At 28.9% G+C, this 24,200-nt stretch overlaps 1 protein-coding gene across 1 annotated transcript in view; it reads left to right on the forward strand.

Moving 5' to 3' along the window:
- The window catches only part of LOC107446396 (protein phosphatase 1 regulatory subunit 12A), a 35,255-nt gene extending 12,324 nt beyond the window's left edge, over positions 1 to 22,931 (forward strand). Inside the window, exons 4-13 of the mRNA XM_016061028.3 lie at positions 2,599 to 2,757; positions 7,687 to 7,829; positions 8,688 to 8,829; positions 11,642 to 11,785; positions 12,679 to 14,048; positions 15,256 to 15,384; positions 15,459 to 15,557; positions 16,699 to 16,833; positions 18,152 to 18,244; positions 20,743 to 22,931. Coding sequence (XP_015916514.1) covers positions 2,599 to 2,757; positions 7,687 to 7,829; positions 8,688 to 8,829; positions 11,642 to 11,785; positions 12,679 to 14,048; positions 15,256 to 15,384; positions 15,459 to 15,557; positions 16,699 to 16,833; positions 18,152 to 18,244; positions 20,743 to 20,934 — 2,606 coding nt within the window. The 3' untranslated portion in view covers positions 20,935 to 22,931. The remainder of the gene's footprint in view (positions 1 to 2,598; positions 2,758 to 7,686; positions 7,830 to 8,687; positions 8,830 to 11,641; positions 11,786 to 12,678; positions 14,049 to 15,255; positions 15,385 to 15,458; positions 15,558 to 16,698; positions 16,834 to 18,151; positions 18,245 to 20,742) is intronic.
- Positions 22,932 to 24,200: the final 1,269 nt, after the last annotated feature.

Consider the following 24,200-nt stretch of genomic DNA (forward strand, 5'->3'; position numbering starts at 1 on the left):
CAGTGTTTAATCGATCGCGTATAGAATTCTTGTATACTTTCTTTTTTTATAATGTTATCATGAGTGATTTTATTTGTTTTTAGATTAATTTATGAACTCCTTTCACTTCAAAAGAAATATGGTCTTAAATGATAAGTCTGCTTGCCATATTTTTGTAAAATTTTTTGCAATTAATTCAGTGCTCATCGGAATTATCGGTATCGGTACCCTCAGGTTGGCTTACTATAACTTTTTAATATTAATTTTCCTGCTGAGTTTTTTAAAATTTTGTTTAATTTTTATTGAACCAATAAATTTTAAACTCTCATTTTCGCCGCTAGTTAATTTTCATTCCTTCCCCTCCTCATATGTTTACACACCTTTGTTAATAATAATAGTAATCCATCAAAAGTCTTTATCGAAATAGTATCGAATTCATTTGCTGGAATTTTGTTTGTGTTTTTTATTTTTTATTCTTAGTCATCACTATCAGCACTAATTGCGACCTTGAAATGTAATAACGCAGACATATGGCATGTGTAATGATGTTATGAAGGAAATATTGTTTTCCCAATCAAAATCACTGCATATTTTTTTATTGCGTCTAGACTTCAATAGTGCACTTCTTATTTTATTTTTAAATAATTTTATCTGGTTGTTAAGAGTGATGAACTTCAGCTATATTTATGTTGTATTTTATTGATATACTTTTCAACTTTTTTTTTTCAATCTAATTTTAACTATCAAAATGCACAGAGATCATTAGTGTTGTTTATATTCCTCCCTCCTTTAGTCTTGCCTCTTATTTATTATACAAATATTTTGAGTGTGCAATTTTGCCAAAAATATATTAAATGGTATTAGTTATATTTATTCTTTTCCCAGGATTTGAGTTGAATTTAAAAATAATGTTTGGTATTTTTGTGAAACTTTTTTATCTTATTTATCATGAGAAAACAGATTAGATTTCCTCATATCTAGATATGCATTTCTGATATTGTGTATTTTAGCATTCCATGGCCTCTAAAATATATTGATGTGTCAAATCTCAATATTCAATTAAGAGGTAAAAAATGATGAACCTATCAATTTCGAAAACTTTTGTATTCCAGTTTTCTTATATGTTTTATATTTATTTACATTTATTTATATATTGGAAGTTATGAAATTGAATATTAAAAAAACAAAACTGCTAATTATATTAATTGCTGAATAAATGTGTTCATAAATTAAATTAACTTTTTAGGTTGTAAAAATTGTTTCTCCCAATAAAGTTATCAATGGGGAAAGTTTTATTGCTATATTAAATTTTATAAACTTAATATCTTTCAAAAAAATTCATTAATTATATGCTATAATCAAGTTATATTGTTACACATTTTGAACTAATAGTAGGTATTTTAAAAAAGGCTATAAATGTTTGTCTAATAATAAGTTTGTTTTGCTTAAAAACGAAGACAGAATAATAATTTCAATTTTCTTTTTGAGATCCTTTGGGGTTTGATTATAATTATAAAAATTTTCATTCAATTCGGTTTATACATTTTTTTAAATTTTTTTTTTTTACATTGAGTTCTAATCTATAGGTATTTATGTGATATTTTACATTTTTGATATGGCAGCAAAATTAATAAATATATTAATGGAAATTCTATACACCTAATTTTGTGATGTTTCTGGTTATATTAAGTGCAAAAAATTTTTTAAATAAAATGTTATTGCTTGTATTAGTGAGTTGATTTTATAATTTAATTTTATGAAAATTCATTTACTCTGCAATATTTTTGTTCGAGGAAAAATTAAAGAATTTGGCTTGAGTTTAATAAGATCTTTTTTAACTGCAGTGTTGTGATATATCATAACTAATAATACTTTTCTATAATTGTACATTTATAAACTCCTCAAAAACAGTATTTTATAAGATTCTGCATTTTTCTGCTTATTACAATTGCTAATAATTATAATAATGTAATTGTAATAGTGTAGACAAAGGTAAAAGCCTGATTTTTTTTGTGAATAGCAGCAATTTTAAGAATATTACCCTAATTCAAAATGATACTCTTTTGGTAAAAAAATATTTAACAAATAATATAAACTTGAGTAATAGCTTGAAAAATGCTTAATATGTATAAAAAATGAGTTCTTTTAAAACTGGGAAAAGAATCACACTCTCCATTTTTTGTGTATATTGCAAGTTGTAAAAAAAAAAAATTATCCATGGTAATAGCACCTTTTCTAAAATCACCAAGTTTTTAACAAATTGCAATTTATCGTAAAAATAGCTTCAATAGCTTCTAATTAAAGAAGAAAAATGTCTAACATGGAAAATTTCTGGCTAAAGGTTATTTGTTGGCTGAGTAAATAGTAATAAGGTGCAACGGAGAACTAACACTTCACAAATTGATTTTGGTATCAGATTATTCATATTGTATTATAATATTTCATATAATTGACAGTTTTTGTATTTCATTATGTTAGATCAAACATAAGTTAATTAATCATTTTGATCAATTGTTTATATTTATGTGGGTTCTTTAATAATGTGGGGTGCTTTTAATATTATCCTTGGCAGTCATGTACTGAAGCTAGAAGTTAATTCCTATTCTTATGTGCTTCCAGATCCATGTCAAGTGGAGACAAATCATTCTGAATCTAGGGAACAGAAACGTAATGAGAGAGGGGAAACTCCCCTTCATTTAGCATGTATTAAAGGAGACTTGAGTAAAGTTAGAAAGCTACTTAAACAGGGTGCAGGAGTGAACACAGCTGATTTTGCAGGTAAAACATTTTCCTTCACTGGCTTTTTTTATTTATTTCATAATTTTACAGTGGTTAAGCATTTTATTTTGAAAAAAAATTGAGAGCCCTTAAAAATCCTTTTATTTTATTAAGCCCCTTAAATTTATAATCAATTTATTCCATTGTTTGTTGCAAAGTAAACCATGAAACCATTCAGTTGTTTAAGTTTTAAATTATCAAAAGGTCAAGTCTCACTTCTTCATCAGCAATTGATTTTAGGTGGTTGAATTTCATCTTTTTCTTTTTCCACCAGAGTATTCTGTAAATGTAAACTATATTATTTAGTTATTTACTATAGTTGGAGAGAGTCACCTTATTTTTTTCCCTTTTATTGAAATTTAAATTAGCCATTTATGTATAGTGAAATAAGCATTTAGTTTGAATTTGAAGCATAAAATATGAAGTTTTATTTTTAATTGTTGATCTTCTTGATTCACTAAAATGTTGGGTGATGGAGTATTTAATTAGCTATGGATCATTAATAGCGGCTTCTGGTTGATTAGGTTTGGTACAAACTAAATGTCTTTTCCGTTTTTTCAAAAATGTGCGAATTTTTTAAAATTGCGCAATTTGAACGAAAGTTATTCAATTCGCTCGATTTAAATGAAAATTATTCACAATTTGAAGTTATTTTTTTCTGTTTTATCTTATCAATAGAAATATATTTGTAGTTATAATTTTTTTGAAGTTTAAAAATTGATTATATTTTTTCAAAGCATACACAAAAGTATCTAGCAAAATGACATTAGAATTGTGTTAGGCTCTATACAAGCTCCTCGCTTTTGTATTGAAATTGAATACCATGAACAAACTGAAAGATAAGATTTTCTACATTCTAGTTCTTCATAAATCTATCAATTCTTATCTCCCCCTCCATTGACCAGAGCCCCCATCTTATAGCACTCACCATGTAGAGGGGGGGGGGCAACCACAAGACATTTGTAGTTAACAAATTATTTGGGGGATTGAATTTCATTGCTGGAATTAGTAGGACTGAAAAGTTGATTGAAGACTGGTGGTCACAAAAAGGGTGGTCTTATCTTTTTGTTGACTGATTGACACCAATGCCTCCCTTTCCTAACAGTCAACTAGAATATAAAAGATAAGGGAAAACAAAAGAAGAAGAAGAAAAATTAACTCTTTCACAGGAAATTCCTAGTAGTGAGAAGGTACATATATTTAAACTGATTATTTCAATAGGTACAGAAAGGCATGTGGAAATGCTTGTTGCAATAGAATACTCAAGAGCGGCTCTTTTATTCTTTTGATGGATAACAGGAAAGTGTATTGTAACTTTCATTCCTACAAAAATAATGCAAAGTCTACTCAAAATATCTCATTTCATTTTGAAGCGAGGTTAATGAAAGTTTTCAGTTCTTCTTAGATGGTAAAATGAGCCATAAGAGCAAGATAACTGCTCTCGAGCATTGTAAGCAATATAAAAAAGGAACTTTTGAAGTAAGAAAGAATCTTTTGTTTTGTGCCAATTGCAATGTTCCAGTAGATTTTTCGAGGAAAGATAGCTGTGAAAAACATTTAAAAAGTAAACTACATCTAAAAAAAAAACCAGTGAACCCAGTATAACTCAAACAGGTATTGAAAAGTTGTTTGGAAAAAAACCCCTTCAAGAGCAGCATCGTGGTGTTCAACTTTCAAAGTTGGTAGGTGTATTTACAGCAGCAAACATTCCCCTGAACAAGCTAGATAATCTAGCCACTTACGAAACCACTACCTGCCTAAGATTCACGAATTTCATAAAAATCAAGTTGCCGATATTTTAGCCTCTGCAGCTGGTGTAAGTATTGTGACGGATGAAACTACAGACTCTGAAGACAGATATGTATTAAACGTGTTAGCAGTTCTGTAGAAAGACCTTCTTTGGTGGGGAGGATGGTGGGAACGTTTGATCGGACTAACAAAAGGATGTTTGCGAAAATCCCTAGGTCGAACCTTGTTAGATGAAGAAGGTATTTCTACAGCATTAGTTGGTGTTGAAGCCGCATTAAATAGTCGACCGTTAGTTCATGAACAAGGAAATGATGATCCTGAAGAAACATTAACACCATCCCATTTTCTTACCGGTAAAAGAGTTACAACCATACCTTCACAACCTGCAGCATCAAGGAAATCTCCCGACCTGTTCAACTGATCATTCCTCTTGAGGTTGATCAGGGTGGGGAGGATGTTCCAGACGCAACTGCGTGAACACAGATGCGGTGATTATTTATTATATTATTTCTTACATTATTCTTTTGTTGGCAACATGTATATATTCTTTGTGTACTTTTGTGATAGTAAAAGAGTTTGTTCTATAAGATACTTGTTTAGTGTTGATTGTAATTAGAAAACATTTACGTTTACAACCAACACAAGTTCCATCTGTGGACATACAAGATGATAGTTCTGACATTTCTTTATCTGCTTTTTTCTTAGAAAGCATACCACTGGAAAGTGTAAATTTTAAAACTGTTAGCGAAGCAGTTATCCAGTGTTGTCAAAAGTACAAGCTTCGTTTTAATACCATTTCATCTTTCGTCACTGACAATGCGTCTTACATGAACAAAGCATGGGAAAAAAGTTTGAAAGCAGTTTTCTTGAATGCTGTTCATGTGACTTGCAATGCACATCTTTTAAATCTCCTAGGAGAAATATGGCAAAATCAATTTGAAAAAGTGAATTCTTTTATTGTGCATTTAAAGCGTGCATTCACAGCATGTCCTTCACGTAAGGGTCGATTTCGAGCCTTTTTAGTTGAAAAGGGCAAAAACGCCGCTCTACCACCGGTTCCCGTACAAACCAGATGGAATAGCTGGTTTAAGGCAGCTTTGTTTCACGTAAATTACTTAGCTGAATAGGCAGAGTTCTTCGATAAAGAGCAACAAAATAGCAGTAGTTCTTTGATCAGCACGATTTCCGAAGAATGTTGTAACGCAGAATTGAGTGAAGATTTAAGAGAGATTGAAAAATATGCATCTTTAATTTTGAATCTATTAAATTTATATGAAAAACAAAGAATAAGTTCGCATGTTATTTTTAATGAAATGTCTGATCTTGCTGAAGATTTAAAAAGCAAATCTATAACCTGCCAGCACTTGAAATCTAAAAAAGCTTTAAAATCATGCCAGGAAAAAATTCAGGCATACTTTTTTGAAGGCAATATTACAACACACAGATTTCGTCAACCAGCATCAAGCTTTTTTAAAGCATGCAGAGCTTTTGATCCTAGTCAATTCAAATACTTAGATGTTTTCCAAGAAGATGATAGTTCTTTTATTTTTAACTCTATCCCCATATTTGAGGATGAAGAAGAGTTGAAGAACGTATTTAATGCTTACAAAGCGACAGTTAATGAACTACACGTTGAAAGTAGACAATTAATTCAGTTTTGGAAATCGAAGATGGAACGCTATCCAAAACTGTCTAAAGTGGCAATTCGATGTTTGTCAGTACCAACTAATAGCGTGGGTGCCGAACGATCTTTTTCAAAATACAAAAATGTATTGAGTGATGAAAGGAGAAACATTAGCGAGAATAACCTAACCATGTATAATATTTTGTATCAAAATTCTGTACATTTAAGTAACTGCATTAATATTGCTTAAAAAAAAATTTGTAACTTTTTTATGTTTTTTATTATTTTTAAATTGATTTTCGGTGTAAATATCAGTGCATATGTTACAAATTTGTAAAATTTTTGCGCGAATCACCCGCGAATTTATGTCTTTTTTTTCCTGCGACAAACTTGCAACCCTAGTTATTGACAATTGAAAATTGGGGGAATCTACTAAGATAATCTAAATATGCTGCTTTTAAAAAATCTAAAAACTTAAAAAATCGAAGAGAAATTGTTGGATAATTATGTAAATTTTTTTGAAATGCAAAAAAAGCTTGCTCAGAAACTTAAATCTTGCTAGGGAGAAAAGGTGTGGAAGTAGAGAGATCTGTCTCTTTTTATTAAATAAGATAAGAAAAATAGCCTCATAATAATAAAAAAGAAAGAAAAAGTCTCGTATTGATGAAATTGATATAGAAATTTCTGCCAAAAAACTTTTAAAGAAAAATAAAATTTTTGTATCTGTTCAGATAATTAGGCAGAGAAAAAATAATACAAGATCATTGTTTAATAATCTTAGAATAATTTTGGTTTGTTGCCTCTATTACATTTTGAATTGTATCCTTAAGACCTGAAGATTTAAATTTTCAGTTAATAGCCAGTAGCCGGTAGATTAATGACTTAGCCCCTTTTTTTCTCAAACCTAATGAGTCGGTGACTGATGTCAATGAGTCCTTTTCACTTAACAGTCACTTTTTGAAAACTTTTTTTTTGTTTAGATTAAACTTAATTTTTTTAAAATATTCATATAAGAAATAATCTACGGCTATAAAAAGTTTGTTCAACAATAATATAAATATGTGACAAAATTTCGGTAAGCAAACTGACTTTAAAAAACTTCATGTAAAAATATTTAGGTGGCAAAATACATTTAGTGTATACATTACATGTTTGAAATATGTGAATTGTTAAAGAACTCTCCTTACATGTGAATCTTTACACCACAAATTGATGGATTCTGAAGGATCATAATTAGATGTTTTAATGAAAGTTCTTTTCCAGAGTATCTTTCTATATTGATTTACTTTTATCATTGAATTATTTTTAAAAAAAGCTGCTAGTTAATTGAATTTAAGTCTCCAATTTAACTCGCCACTTGACAACTCGTTATTTTCATGTCTATTATATTTAATGTTTTACAAAATTTTCCTTAAGTCCTAGACAACTTCTGTATTTAGCTTGATAGATTTGTATGAGTTTGGTATTTGCTTGTTTGGTTCAAAAAATTATTATATATTGTGCAATAAACATAGTTTAGAAAGAAATTATTAATTTAGATGTGTGTTTAATTTTAGGTTGGACAGCTCTTCATGAAGCTTGCAACCATGGACATTATAAAGTAGCAAAATTGTTGATCGATTTTGGAGCAAACGTAAATGCTTTAGGATTAGATAAATATACTCCTCTTCATGATGCGGCAATTAATGATCATGAAGATGTAAGTGTTTTATGTCATTCTCTGTCTGTATTCTTTAAGATTTTGGTTGTTAACTTGTTTTTAGAGCAGATGTGCTTGTTTCCTACTCATATTTTCCAAACAGTGAGTTAGATGGGATTATGGAGAGCCTTTGAAAACTAACTGCAGTTATATCCGTTAGTTAGTTCCGTAATATTTTCATTTGTTTTATTTTATTTGAATTTATGATAGTCTTTATCTTTTAATTTTTTGTTCAAACTTCCATTATTATTATTTTTTATGGATACATAATAGTTTTCATAATATTTGTTAATCTAAAACTATGTTAAAGTGGCCTAATGATTTTTACTCTTTTTTAACTTTTTTGCTCAAGTAACATGCATACTATTCAGTTCTCAGTGATAGTTGTTTTATCCTATTCTGAACATTTTCTCGCATACTTGAAATTATTGAACAGCATTACATATATGTGCATATGCATCACATATGTGCATATGCATCACATATGTGCATATGCAAAAATGCATAACCTATTTTAAAAAATTGTCTAAGTCAACTGATATGGAAAATTTGGTTTTAATTCTTTGTCAAATTACTACATCAATTGATAATTGCATTTTAATTTTATTTTTCTAATAAAATATTTACTTTTCTTGTACATCTTTACAAAAACGGATTTTATATTTTAAATTGGGACCTGCTTTAATTTTAAATAAAATAAAAATGTACCAAATAATTAAATCCCAAGCACTAGTAGTTTTCAAACACTTGTGGAATCTTATTATTAGAATTTTAATTAATGTTACTTAATGTGCAATATTTTACATTCATTACCATTTAAAACATCTTTTCATTTTATATTTGATTTTTTTTTTTCAGATTGTTAAGCTATTATTAAAACATGGTGCTAACCCTCTCCAGGCAAATGTTAATCACAGAACACCTATTGATGTTGCTAGATCTGAAAAAGTTGTTGAACTGTTAAAAGCTGCTTTACCTAATCGAGATTACAAATCACAAGGTTTATAAGTTTTATTTTTTTCTTCTTTATAACTTTGGCAATTGAAGTTCAATAATAATTTATCCCCTAATATTATATAATAAATCATTCGTAAATCTTTGTACAAAATTTTAATGCCATTTTCATAAAGCTTTACACTGTTATTTTTTTTTTCTATAATAAATTAATAATTTTGATAAATTTTTCAATAATTTTATTGACAAGATATATGCTGTAGATGATAAATAATTACAACAGAATTTGGACTAAGTTTTCAGTCCAGGCATGTTTGAAAAGGACAAGATAGTTTTAGAATTGAAAATTAAAGTAAAGGAGACGTAATGCACAATAGCTCTTACGCAAGACATCTCATACATTAACATGATCTTGAATTCTTTTAGTACACATGAGATAATATTCCAATTAATTTTTTTCTGGGTTAGAAATTTCATCACAATACCCCCAAATATTTGTTTCGTAATTACATTTCTTAACAATTGCTAAGGAACAGTTACACTTTTTGGAATAACTAATGTATATTAATTGAAAAAATGAAACTAAGTACATATTTTGTGGAGTCAATGTGCATTTATTATAAGCAAAATGGTACGAATATTGTCACATCAAAAATTAAAAATATGCTCCTGAAGATAATTTCCAAACAGCCATGAGAAATGGGTCTTCTTGCCTGAATGAAGCATTTATGAGTGTCTCAGTAAGATGTATAATTACTACGGACACTAAAGCATGTTTAGCATCTGTTATTTATGCTGTCCACTAAAGTATCAGGGTTGTCTATGAAGAATATTGTCCCCCACACCCCCCTCTGACGATTGTTGTCAGCTCTTACATAGTGCCTTGTGAAAAACGCCTGACAAGGGCATCCTTGACAGGCTGTTTAAGATTCAGGTCTAGGGAATATGCAGGCCACTGCATACATATCTACTACAGCTTTAAAACAACGAACATGATCCAGAAAAATTTCTCTGTAATACCGGTGAGTTGTAGCTCTACATGTTCTCAGTTATTTTGTCATTGTGTATTATGCCTACCCACACCTGCAAGTCTGGGTCCCACCAATCACCTTCGTGAATATATTGTGCTTAACCTGTTCCCCTCTCTCGCCACACTAACTGGTGGCCAGAATAACTTGTCACAGTAAAAGGGGTTCCTCATAGAACATTGCTCTGAACCTTTGTTGGTGACCCCAACCAATTCTTCCTTTACACCAGCGTAATCTTTCTCGACGATTGCATGGTTAAAGCAAGATGCAATGAACAGACTTCCGTGCATTCTTACCAACTTGATTTAATTGCCGTGAGTTTGTCCTGGCAGAAACCTGTGTATTGTTAGTGGTTGTAAGGTCTGCAGCTATCTTACTAGGAGTGACATATAGGTTCCTTTTTGCCACTGGGGATGTATATCGATTCTTTTAAGGTGTGGTGCTCCTACCACGACCACTGGCATGCTTTCGCGAAGCATTTCCAGCTTCATTGGCCTTTTTTAATTGCGAGATAACACTTTTCGGCTCTTCCATTACTGTGGTCACAGTGGTGGCACTTTAACTTGCTACCAGTTGTCCAACTGCTCATCCACATTCATAGACATTCAAATGACATCTAGCTTTTATTTTGCACTTAATTATTGCAACACCACCTTTAATTTCACAGAAATAAGTTAAACAACCTCCTGCTCTATATTGCTTAAACACCTAACAGCATGAGCTTCGAATAAATAAAGAGCTTTTATACACTGCCCTTTACATTGATAACGCCCTCGGAGCTTGATTTTACGGTTATTGGTGGGCTGTCTGGAACTTTGCATAAATCAGTTGTTCCTTAGCAATTGTAAGGCTGTGCACTATATATATTTAAATGTAAAGCAGTGTACCATATTTATTTAACTGTTAAAAATTAAAATATATTTTGTGACAGAAGGACCACAGTACAATGGTGAGTAGAATTCATTCCAGACTTTAACCTATCATTCTAAATGTAAAGTATATTCCCAAATGCATCAATTTTTAAATCTATAGCTCATTTCACAATGAGCATTTTAGATAGCATTATTCAAATTGTACACCTTTCAGTAATTATTTAATGTTGCAGTTTGTTTCAATTCTCGTATTTTAATTTTTGATTCGTCTTAAACACTTGTTACTTTTAAAGGTAAGAGTTCTAGGTACCTTACAATATTATTTGACAAATATTTGTGAGTAGTGTATGTTCCATGCATGTTTAAGAATCTGAGAGAGAAAAAAATAAATTGTACGCTTAATACAAAATTCTTATAGAGTCATTTTTCGTTTGATTTTTTTAAAATTGGTTTAGGCTAGATTTTATATTGATTTCCACAAGATTCCTCAAAAAATTTAGCATAAATTAAGTTTAGTTTTGAAAAAGCTGTTTCAAAAGATAAATAAATAAAAAATATTGGCAGTAAGCAAATTTTGTTCACCCCCTCCCATTAAATAATAAAACATAATGCAAACTTGAATTTTGAAAAAAATTTCTAAATTAGCAGTAAAGAAGTTTCACTCGGTAGGTATAAATGAGTAACAGTTTATTAATTTGCCTCCTGTATATTTTAATCACTTTTATGTATGGAATGAAAAAAAAATTTTATGCATTGTCTTACAAACATTTCTTTTGATATTTTTGTTTTAATGATCAAGTAGTTTTTTATTTATAATAATTAATTAGTCTCCAATAGGCAGAAAACAATTGTATTCAGTTTTTTTAAATTTAAAAATAAAATTCAATTTAAAAAACATGTTATTGAAATTAATAGAATTATATTAATATTTCTGTTTTCAATTATTATTTTTCTTCAGGAGTATCTTCACCTCATAAAGACTACCTCAGATCACCTGAGGCTGTGGAAAACGGGCAGAGCGAAACGTCACCCTGCCGGCCTACCTCAGCTTTATGTGACCTTACCATGAGAAAAAATTCACCGAATACTCAAATACATAAAGGTAAATTTGAATTTTCCTACACTTACACATTAAAAAGTCACTAGGTTTTGTAAGTTTAGTCTGAATTTTGAAGTATTTTTTCCTAACTGTATTTAACTTGCAATGCATTTGAATTTAAATTGTTGAAATGTGCACATGAGAGTTAGATTTTTCATTTTTTCTAAATTTGTATTATTTTAACCTTGTTTAGGTACTCAATCAATGAAAATAAATTAGTTAACTAATAACACCATGCAGATCGTGTCACCATAAAGGAGATAATTGTTTCTCTGATTTAAGACATAATTGTTCCTGCAATACTTGGTATCAGTCATAAAATATATATTTTTCTGAATTATTAAAATACTGGTTGTTGAAAAAAAATTTTTTTTTCAGTACTTCATTGTGAAACTTAAAGTAGTTAAAGTTTTATGTATTTTATTAATGTGTAAAGAAATAAAAAAAAAAATTAAAACCTTCCCTTAAACTGCAACGTTTTCAGAGAAATATGTTCTTAAATTTGAAAACTGTTGAATGTCTTTGTTGTATGTAACTGATGTAAGTCCTTTTCCTCAAAATCTAGTGAAAAGCACTTATGTTATTTGTTTTTTTCTTAAATTGCACAACAGTAATTAACTTTGTATTGTTTTAGAACAGAAGTTCGAATATTTTTCTAAATTCGAAATCTACTGCATAGAAATTCACAGATGTTTTGTTCTGTTAAAGTATAATTTATTTTCTACCCTTTCCATTGGAAAGGTTTTATAGATCTCTCTATAAAACCTGGAAATTTCTGTCTCATGGAATAGCCCAATATTAAAATTTTTGTTTTAGTTTTAATTAATGTAGATTTAAGTATAATGATTATGTGATGTAAATTTATGTTTGAAAGACTATAGACCTCTTTGTTCTAGGTGCAGATAAACCCACCTCTCCGAGATTGACTCTTCGATTTCAGTCTATCCGATCGAGGGATGACAAAAGCTCAAGCAGTGCCAAGGTTAATGACATTAGCTCATCTCAGCCTAAATATCCCTCTTATTGTGTCACAATGGAAACAAAAGGTGATGTTTACGATTTTCGCAAAGACGACGCAACTGTTTCATCTACACAAAGTGTGCCTTCCGAAAGTGAAGGGCCATTAGCTACTGTTAAGTGTGAAGCCGTGAGTAGCACAAGTGGAAAAGAAGTCGAAGTGGCCGAAAAAGAGACTAAGAAAAGTGAGGAGCCTGAAGGATCTGAAAAGTCTGCATCTCCTGAAAAGATGGACACGTCTGAAAGTGTAGCATCTAAAGTTAATGGTGGGCGTACATCTAATGACTCTAATAAAGATAGGGATTGTGTGAGTGATATTGAGAAAGAAGAGAACAGGCGAAAGAGGAGGAAAAGCAACGATAGTAATCAAAGCAAACATAGTACTGGTAAGGGGCATAAATCCCCTTCAAGCAAAACTTCCCAAGCAGATGGTCATGGTGAACAGCGAAGCCCAAAGGCACGCAAGAGGGGCAGTATGTCCAGTTCAGATACTGAGAGTAATCCTAGCGATGCCGAAGCTCATGCAACTGAAATCAATTTAGAAACTGGTAATAATGCTGCCGCAGCTGCCATTGGACCTCATTCACCCAAAGTTCCTCCTTTAAAAATTGTCATTCCACCTGGTTCTGGCTCTCTGGAGCTGGAAACTCGGGAAAGAAATAAGGTTTCATCTTCCAAACATTCGTTGCCGTATGTTGTTAATACGACTTGCGCTGAAACTATGGACACTACCTCTGAGCCTGTGACTGGATCTTTTTGCTCGGAAGCAAATAAAGAAATGGTCAAATCAGAAACTCCAAGTAAATCTAAGGAAGAAAATCATCCCCCTGAAGAAAGATTCCAGCGTGTGACTCGTAGCAGCCAGCGCATGCAGGCTGCAATGTCAGGCTCAGGTAATGGTAATACTAGTAGTGGTAGTAGCAGCAGCAACAGTAGTAGTAATAATGGTAACAACAATAATGGCAGTAACAGTAACCCTGCTCCTTGTAGCAGCACTGAAGCAACTAATTCTAATGTAGTTACTTCTAGCACTACAAAAACTGAAGGATCGGGTGAAAGTTCTAATGAAGATCAGCTACAAATTCAAACTGATGTTCACCCAAGAAAGAGAAAATTGCGAGCTAGGGAGGGTGGTAACGAAGGTGGCTCACAAAATCCATCTTCTGCGGCATCTTCAAGTGGAGAGGATTCCCAACAGCAATATCAGCAACTGAACTCTTATCAAATGTTTTTAAATATTAGGAAGCAGGTATGCATTATTAAACAGAAATTAATTTTCCCCGCTTATGATACTCTATTTTTATAAATTGTTTTTCTAATTTTTCATCCATTTATTCTTTTTGTTATGCCTATAAAGATAAGTTTATTATAAAAATATTTTTCGCTAGAGAAAAGTCTACAAGCAGTTTAATGTAAGCTATTTTAGTTTTTATCTAACCTGTAATGCTTAAGAAAATTTTTTAAAAGATTAATGCTATGGAATTCTTCAAAAGAAATTATTAATCAGGGGCACAAAATTTTTTAAGTCCTTTAAGAGTCTTATTTTTAATTTTTCTTTTCTAAATCCCTTATAGGTGCTTTTCCATTGGGACATTTTAAAAAGTTTTTATAATCTTGTATAAGTTTTTGTTAAGTAAACATTTTTATTTAATTCTGTTGAAAATGTTGTCAATGCACCCTGTTAATTTCGTTGCTAATAATTTAAATCACAATTCAGTAATATATTTTTTTATAGTATCTGCTAAATTTCTGCTTTGAGAGTGTTGTTTAAAATCAGAATTTATTACATTATATTTTTTCTAACACTACATTATCTTTTTCATTATATTATTGTAATTGGAAGGAAAAAAAATTTATCACACAATCTGCATTTTTTTAAAAAAAAATTAATATGTTTAATACAAAGTGGCTGGAAACTGGGATTATCATTGAATTTTAAAGTGACTAAAATTCTTAGGATAATAATAATAATCCTAAGAATCCCATAATTAATTAATTACTAATTAATAACTTTAATAATCCCATAATTAATTTCTGTAGTATTTTAATTAATAATGATTACACACACAGTTCATACTGCATGAAATTTTTTGTTCATTAAGATGAGAAAGTTTTGATTATCAATTAATGTTTAGAGCTTTTAAATGAATTAATAATAAATCTATTAAAACAAATTATAAATTTTATTTTTTTCTTAAACTTAAGAAACTTTTACAGTTTAACAATAAATAAATTGCAATTGAAAGAACAATTTTATTGTTAAAAACATTTTCTACTTTTATAATTTATGCATGAATTTTAAAATTTTGATTAAAATCATGGAAATCTGTGATCAATTTTAGAATTTTGCTCTGGAAATCTAAAAATTTTAGTTTTTTTTTTAATGGAGAGTGCCCCCCCCTCCCTGTTAATATTATTACTCTAAAGTTTGTTTTAATGCTCAACTTTTTCTATAGGTTGACAAACGACGAAAAGGAATGTTTATTGTCCATCCTAAACCTCCTCAAGGTTATAAGGATTATCTTATAAATAGGTGCTCATATGTCTTGGAAGGAAATCCTGCTAGTCGCTTATCTGTACCAATGGTAAAATCTAATGAGATAAATTTTTTGATATTTATTTCATAAATTTAAACAATCACCATAAATTAATTTTACAGATATCTCCACCCCAGTCTTTAGAAGGTACAATAAAAGATCTTTTTGTAGAACAAGAAAAAGAAAGATATAAATTAAGATTGCAACATTTAATAGAAAGGGTATGTAATTATATACATTTTATTCTCATTTATGTCTTGAAATTTTAATTACATATTGTTCAAGTTGTGTTGGTTTTATAGAATACAATATCCGGGATTGCCTCAGACAACTAGAATGTAAATTTTCACCCTGAGGCAATTATGTCAACTTTTTTTGCCTGAAAGGCTAAAAAAGCAACTATTTTCAGGGAAAAGAGACTATTGGAGACTTTTCTGTACTCCTAGCAATGTTTATTAACATAAATTGGGTTGGCAATCTGCAGCCCTCATGAGCTTTTGAACACAATTCTTTTTTTCTTTAGAATTTTGAATTGAAAATTTGAGCTCTCAATTTTTAATGCTCTCAATTTGCACAAAAATTTATATGAGCTAAATCAATAATTTATATAAGGGAAATTTTTTTTAAAAAAAGTATGTTTTTTTTATGAAAAAATATTTTTTTGAATTAATTCTAATTAGATATTCATTCACTATTTTCATGCTTTAAACTACTAACTCAACAAATTCAATAATGTATAATAAAAAAGAAAGAGAAGTTCATATTTTAATTTTTTTTTAAAAAACTATACTAGATTAATGTTCATATTTTTATAAAATAAAAGAATTTTTATTTTTATAAAAATATGTTTCATTAATCATAAATATAAATTAGGGGTTGTTCAAAAATTTATTTTTATAAACTGGTTTAGTTGCATTTGAAATTTAATATTTTATTATCATTAATTTTTGTTTAAACTCATAATTTTAAATAGGATATGAAACTTTTATATTGTCTCTTCATGATTCCAATTTAAAATTCTATAGGTAATGTCATTTAAAATCAATTAACATAAGAATCAGAAAACTTAGTGAAATTGCTGAATATGTTAATCAAAATAATAATTAATGTTAATTCCAGTTACTATTATAATTTATTATTATTTTTTATTCATTTTTATTCCTGCTAATATTATTCTATTGTTAAAACACAGTCAGCTATTATAAGTATATCATTACTAAAAAAACAGTAAGCTATTATTAGTACAATGTGCATGAAATTTTATTGCACATTTTCTGGAAAATTTCCCTCCACAGATTATATTAATTTATCACTAATGGCATGAAATGTGTATGTTTTCTTAAGAAGTTACATATTTTTTAGGAAAAACTGGTTCTCTCAGCAGAGCAAGAAGTTTTAAGGGTTCATGGCCGTGCTGCTCGTGCAATGGTTAATCAAACAGTTCCTTTATCTGTGTGTAGTATTTTAAAAGATGAAGAAATTTACAATGTTTTAGAGGTAATTATTTTCTACATAAAATTTTGCTGATTTAATGTTCCTGTAAAAAATTTAATCTACAATTTGTAAAATTCCAAATTATTAATTTTTTTTTTTTTTTTTTACGTTAATAATTTGTTATTTATTCTTGATATATTGCAATAGTATGCACTCTTAGATGTAGCTAACAGTAAAGAATTAATGTAGCTAACAGTAATTTTTTTTTTCATTTAAATCATTGATTTATATCAATACTGATTGAAAATTCTGTTATTAATATTGCAATGTTTTAGAAGTAATTTTATATTATTCAAATCCTATTTTTAATCATATAAAGTTTGTTTTTCCTTAAATGCCTCTTGTGTAGCTTCATAATTTGAAGGGGTTTAATTTGAAAACAACTTTTATTGCAATTTCAGTTAAATGTTGATGCTTAAAAAAACTTTTCGTATAATTTTTTAAAATTCTATAAACATTGCTTTAATTTAATTATTTTTGTTATATTTGCAAGTTTAATCTAAATTATAAAAATTAGTAAAACCTGTTTTTTAATTAATTTATTTAAATATCAATATTCTATTCTTATATATTTAATTGTTACGCTATTTTCAAATGTAGTTATAAATCTATTTGCTGGTTTGTAGTAAGTTGTTTTAAATAACAAATTAAGTTATATGTGGTGAATTTCTATAATAGGTTCAAGTTGAACATTTATATTCCCAATTTTCTTGTGGTTATTTTTCTCCTTAATTTACATTTCATTGGCAAAAAATTTTAAATTGAAATAGATACATCAAAGAATTTTTCATATCTCTTTTACCTTTTTAACTAAAGTGATAAGTAAAGTAATTGCACATGAATTTGGTTGTTGTTCACAATTATTTACAGTTAAACCATTCCAAACTCTTGATTAATTTTAGGCGATTTGAGTTCTATAAAATTATCAATCCATCCCAGGTGGTTGTAAGGTTACTACATGAAAATTTTATTAGTTATGTAATGAATAAGTGACATTACATCAAATGTAATATTTACTTAAAAATGTGGTAAAAACTATCTATCCTTATAAAAAATTGTTAATAAATTTGTACTAATATTTTTGACTATCCATTAAATTAAAGACATTATTTTTTCATTAAAATATGAATCATTCCATAAGTAGTATGCATAAATATTAAGGTATCTGTATAAGATAATTTCTATTTGTTCCAAGAGCATCTTTTTAGGCTGCCACCCTTAAAAAATTTTTCATTACTATTTCTTTTAAATCTATTTTGTCTTGTATTCAATTATATCTTTCAATATTAGTGTTTTATTAATACTCCAATTTTGTGTACAGGATGATAAAGATAAAAATGTGAGGTCTCGATACAATGGGCGGCTCTTCTTATCATGGTTGCAAGACGTAGATGATAAGTGGGAGAAAATAAAGGTTCGTGTGAAGTAAAACACTCTTATGTCATTTTTCTTTCTCGTGCATGAAAAAATTACAGGTTTTCTTTATTTCAATAAAAAAAATGCTTCGCTCTTAAAGCAATTTAAGAATTATCAGTATGTGTTAAGTCATTTCAGCAATTTTTCATAATTACCAACTTCCAACTCGAAAATATATATATATATAAATAAATAAAATACTGTATTTCAGTGTTGTGAGTTTCTCATATGAGTTTGTTTTTACTAGGATCTTCATTAAATGTGTATAAAAATTTTTTTTTATTTAATTCCCTTATTAATTAGATTTTTTTTTCTATTTTGGTTTGTATCCGATTCTAAAGTTGTTAGTCTTTTAACAAGCTTCCATCTTTTTTTTAAATTTTAGTGACAAAGTAACAAGATAAATAATGATAGGATGATTAAGAAATATATATTATTTTATCCGTAATTAACTTCAATTAAGTCTTATTTTTTTTAATGTGTGTTGCTTTACATTTGAACTGTGTGTATTTTAATTATTTTTTCATTCCAGTAACTAATATAACAAAAAAAAATTTCTAAAAGCCTCAATCTATTTTTAAAATTGAATATGTGAACAACAAAAGTTTCAATTACATGTTTTTTTTTTCTAATGTTCCTTTTGTTATAAAGCATCACTTTCAGTAGTCAGTGAGCAGGTGAATGATCACTTTGATCGTCAGTGAAAAGACTAAATGTATGTGTTATTGGTCCTCGTTAAATTTTTATGCCATTAAGCGCATGACTTGGCGTTAAGGAGTTGAGCTACCAAAACAAGAGAGCCATCGCTTTTGCAGATGATCAAAATTGTGATGGCTTGCCTTTGGGTCACCGTCAGGGCTATTTCCCAGACCGTTGTGTAGCTTTAGTCCAATGTACTACTTGAATAAAATAATTTTTTACAATTTCATTTCTTAACCAATCATCATAAGTCTTCCCCTGTGGCAGAATTTTTTTTAGCTATCTGCGACAAAACTCTAGCACTAATCTCTTTCTGCAAGATACTTTTAATAATAACAAAACCTATACATTACTAATTTAAAATAACAAAAGCGCTGTGTTTACAGCAACAACAAAAAACTATTATAATTTTTAATTAAACAAGAAAAAAAAAATTTATTCTTATATTATGAGTAATATTCATGCTTTTTGTTGGGGGAAAACTCACTATTTATTTCCTTCTTCGCAATTAATCATTACAATAAAAAATGCAAATCATGAAATCCGAAGGAAAAAAAAAAGAAAGACAACGAAATCACGTGAATCGGACTCCTCAAAAAGAGATTTCTCAAATGCATGCTACTTTTCGAGATTAGGTTGTTGTAATAAATATAGCATAAAAAATATCGGATTTTAAAACTATGGAGAAATCAATGGCAACAACTGCCAAAATTTCGATATAATCATAGCCTTAAAAAATAAGTACTCAAATGCACAATTCGAATTGTCCGTATCGTTTGAAATATATCGGAATATTTAAAAACCATGTGAAAATTAATATCAGCAGGGCTGATTGTGCTCCGGAAAAAATCCTGATTTCCGGAATTTTTGCTAACAGTGATCCGGAAGTTTCCGGAAATCAAGTTTTCAAAGGTGGAACTTAAAAAATATTTGTATATAATTATTTGTTTGTAAGGGAGAGCCAGAGAGATACTTTATAAGCTTATATTCATGATTAATATTCATTTTTTTTATCAGTATATAGTTTTTATAATCATAAACTCAAGAAAGAAAGACATATTTGTAAATTTTAATTACTTCTTCACGTCATCATAGGAATGTGTAAATTGTATAGGTATGTGTAAAATTTGAAATACATTTTAAGTAAAGTAAGAAATACTGAGAAAAAGGTAAAAAACCTTGTTTAAATTTTTTTCAATTTAAACTTTTTTTATTTTAAGAAGTTTTCTGGAATTTTGACTTGGGGTCACAATCACCCCTGATATCAGTAACTGTCGAAAATTAAATAAAAAAATTCCATCAATTTACGATGCTATCAGCATAAATTTAGCGCATCAAAAAGTGATTATTTAAACACAGCATGACAATTTCTGTGGAAAAGAAAACTAAAATTTTTTACTTTTCGAAAGAAAAATCTTTCTGCTAGAACTTTGTAAAGTTCTGCTACAATGTCACTGCGATTCTGCCAAGGGGAAGTCTTCCATATATTAATTGCTTTTTTTTTACTGAATGTTTTTTAAGTACAAAGGTCTTTATTTAATTTAAAATTAGAGACAGAAACTTTTTTTCAATAAAAAAGGAATGTCTTTTTGAAACTTTCTGCTGTTTTAAATTTTGTGATTGAAACAAATCACCAAAATTGTAATTTCCATAATGTTATGAGAACAAAATACTTTTTATTATTTAACTATGTTAAGCAGATATTTTTCACACTTCTGATCTATAACATTGCATGGTTTTTTTTTAAACTTTAATATTTGTAAAAAGTAAGAACTTGAAAAACTTATGTTCTTTCAGGAGGCAATGTTGCTACGGCATCATAATGAAGCTGAATCTTTGCATGCAGTACAAAAACTAGATTGGGAATGGAAAATGAAAGAGTTAGCCATGTGTGATATGAAATCTTCCCCTCTTATCGACGACTTACATGTTCCCATGGTTCATGTGAGTGATGACTTTGACTTACATGTTAGTAACTCCTGTCAGTGACAAATAATGACTGAACTGATATTTCAACACTAGCTTATTTTAAATTTTCTCTAATGAAGTCTTCTTTTAAGATTGCTTTGTTGACCAAGGAAATCTACATTGTTAGTCATTAATATCCAGTCAGTTCATTTTTATTTCCTTTTTCTCATCATTTATTATTACAAGTTGCCTTCAGTTGTACCAGTAAAAGTCACTTCAACTGTTGGTCAATCATCATTACCAGATGCCAAATCACGAGTAGAAATAGGATTCATTGAAACCATCTCTTTTGTTGAACTCGTCAGTCAATCTCTGAAATTGACTGCGACATTTGAACTTAATTTTTTTGTTATCGCCATCGCTTTTCTTTTGCAAGAGCTTGTTATACAAACTGAGAAAGTATGTCAATACTTTTTTGTTGTACCATTGTTTTGTTTTAGCATTACTTTTTGGTTAAATCACAATTTTTTTAAATGCAATACATTATATTTTGTTAATTTCTTGATAAACAATGTATAACATTTTTATACATTCTTAGTTTATTAAAATTACTATTTCAGTTTTAGGTTTTCCTCTAATTAAATGTGATGAATGTTTTTATCTAAACTTTTAGTAATAAATTCAATCAAATTTATTCCAATATTAGATGATTTTTATTGCAACTTTGATACTAGGGAGGTATAGTTTCATTTTTATGAAATAATTATTCTAAAAAAAAAAACTACAAACTCTATTTGTAAACAGTTGGAGTCCTAATTTAAATATTGACACTGGCTTCCAGCTCATGTAACTTATCTTTGATAATGGCAGACTCTAGCCAATTGTTAACCAAAAAAATAACTGAAGTCATGGCTTCACAATTTCGAGATCTACAGCATGATTGCAGTAATGTGGTCAGCACACTGGCCAGACAATTTGATCTTAAACTTAGTGGGTATCAAGCCATAAAAGGAGATAGAACACTGGAGCTCTAATAAAAGAGAAAGTAACCAAAAATAAATAACTCGAGCTGATATACAGCTGTAATATTAAAAAAAATCATAATACTAAGTCTGAGAATTGATTACCGTAATACTTGTTACTAAAGATTCTATATACAGATGATTTATGTACAGTATTGTGTGAAGGGTGGGGTGAGATTGGGTGTTGGGTCATTTTATTATGATAGTTAAAACCCCTTTGGAAGCCAGTGTAGCAGGATTTTTATTTAACTGAACGAAAGTTTATAAGTAACATAGTAGAGCTGAATTTGTGTACAGCCAAGTTTCAAAATTAAAGACTAAATCTCAGTTCTGTAACAGCAAATAAACTAATTTTTTTCAGTCACTAAGAAGCTACTTAATTCCCCTGAATAAGCTAACCTATAACTTTTCTCATTTGGTTTGTGTAGTTTATAGCTTTTAATTTTCTTTAAAAAGATATATATATAATTTAAATGAATTTGTTATTCTGTGTTCAAAATACTTGCTGAATTCTTGAATATGTCAATTTGATTTTAAAAATCGATTTAGGGTATAAGAATTATTAGTCTGTGTATAGAATACCGTTCCAGCATTAAGTAGCTTTTTTACTTAATTTCTAAATTGTTATTACAAAATTTAAAATGTTAATTTCCAATAATTTCTGAAAACTTTTCAAAGGTTTAGTGATTGAATTTAAGGTAGTTTATTATACATGTGTCTTAGAAATAAAGTCAGCCTTCTCCGATACACCTATTTTACTATGATCTTCCGATTAATATAGTTAACTTCCAATTTCTTCCTTAATTCGTGTTCCAATATCAGAAAACTCAATTACATATATTTATAGGCAAATAATTTCAGGTGCAATGATAGTTTTAAATTGATATGAAGAATATTGTGAATCTGACACTACTTGATGGGAGATGCCAAACAGTAGGCTTTTCTCTTTATAACCATTTACTTAATGATTAGCATATTTTTAATTGTACTAAACATGTGGGTGTACAGTTATTTTTGTTCAAACTTGTGATTGTAAATAAAGTTGTTTTCCTATAATTGTTTCTTGTAAAATATTTTTTGTTGGTTTTAACTTTAGACCGATAGGAATTCTTGTCTTAATTCTGAAGAGAAACTTTTACATTAGTAATAACTCCAATGAAGTTTTAGGTACAGTGTATAAAAAACCCACCCTCAATAACTTTTGATCTAATGATCAGATCTTCACATTCAAGGGGGTGACTTCGAATATGCTAATATTTTAAATTACGAAATCGGGCTAAAACTTATTTACTATAAATAAACATACATTTTTATTTAAGGACACAGATTTCCGACCCTCAAAATATGTATGGATAGCCACATAAAATATAACTTTTCATAAACATTAATTTTATAATTTTAAAGAAAATATTTTCCATTATTTTTTGAAGTTTGTTATTTTGCATGGCAAAGTACAAAATTTGAGGTATAGTTCCTGAGAAATCTGACTTCTTTGAAATTCAATTTCTCAGGAACTAGCCTATTTCAATCAAATTGTAAAACAATTTGATTGAAATAGGCTAGCCTACAACAAGCCTTGTAAAACAATGCAAAAAACTGTATATCTAAAATTCAAATTTTTTGACCAGTAAATATTTACCAAAAGTATTTTTTGCTTGAAATTATCTTTGGATAAACGAATTTGCACAAAAAGAATATTTTGATTAGTTATAGACTCGTGGCGAAATATGCAAAAAATAACATTAAGGGGAATCTCCAGATTGCAGCCAGCTCCTATGTTTTGGAGATCAGAAATCCGAATCTGTCAGAAAAAAAAGATGCTTCTTAATTCAGAGAAAATATGGATTTTGTGTAACTTAAAATATCTGCACAAATATGAGGTCACCTCCTTGAACCATCCAAGAACGTAAGATCCAAACACAAGTAAAATTTTCATGCTTAAACACTGATGACGAGTTAACTTAGCATTGCAATCACGAACTAACTGTCATCAGTTAACGTTTGGGTACGAATAGACAAGTTAGCCTTCAACGGAATTAAAACTCAGTCAATTGGACACCTTTTAGTTAGTATTTTCTCAAATAGTGTTGGTGAGGCTTAATAATTGTATCAGACTATACATTTAAATTTGTTTGTCTGGGATCTGTGAAAAAAATTTTATATCCAAGAAGAAAACTTAGAAGTGTGAACATTTTTTTTTTTAATTTTACTGTTTTCATTAACATTCAAAAATAAACTTAAAATAATACACAAAATATATAGTTTCTATTTTTAAAATATTTACAATAGATATAACTAAATCTCATGTATAACAATTTGAAACAA

Source organism: Parasteatoda tepidariorum, chromosome 10 (assembly GCF_043381705.1).
Source record: "Parasteatoda tepidariorum isolate YZ-2023 chromosome 10, CAS_Ptep_4.0, whole genome shotgun sequence".
In the NCBI taxonomy this organism is placed as follows: Eukaryota; Metazoa; Arthropoda; class Arachnida; order Araneae; family Theridiidae; genus Parasteatoda; species Parasteatoda tepidariorum.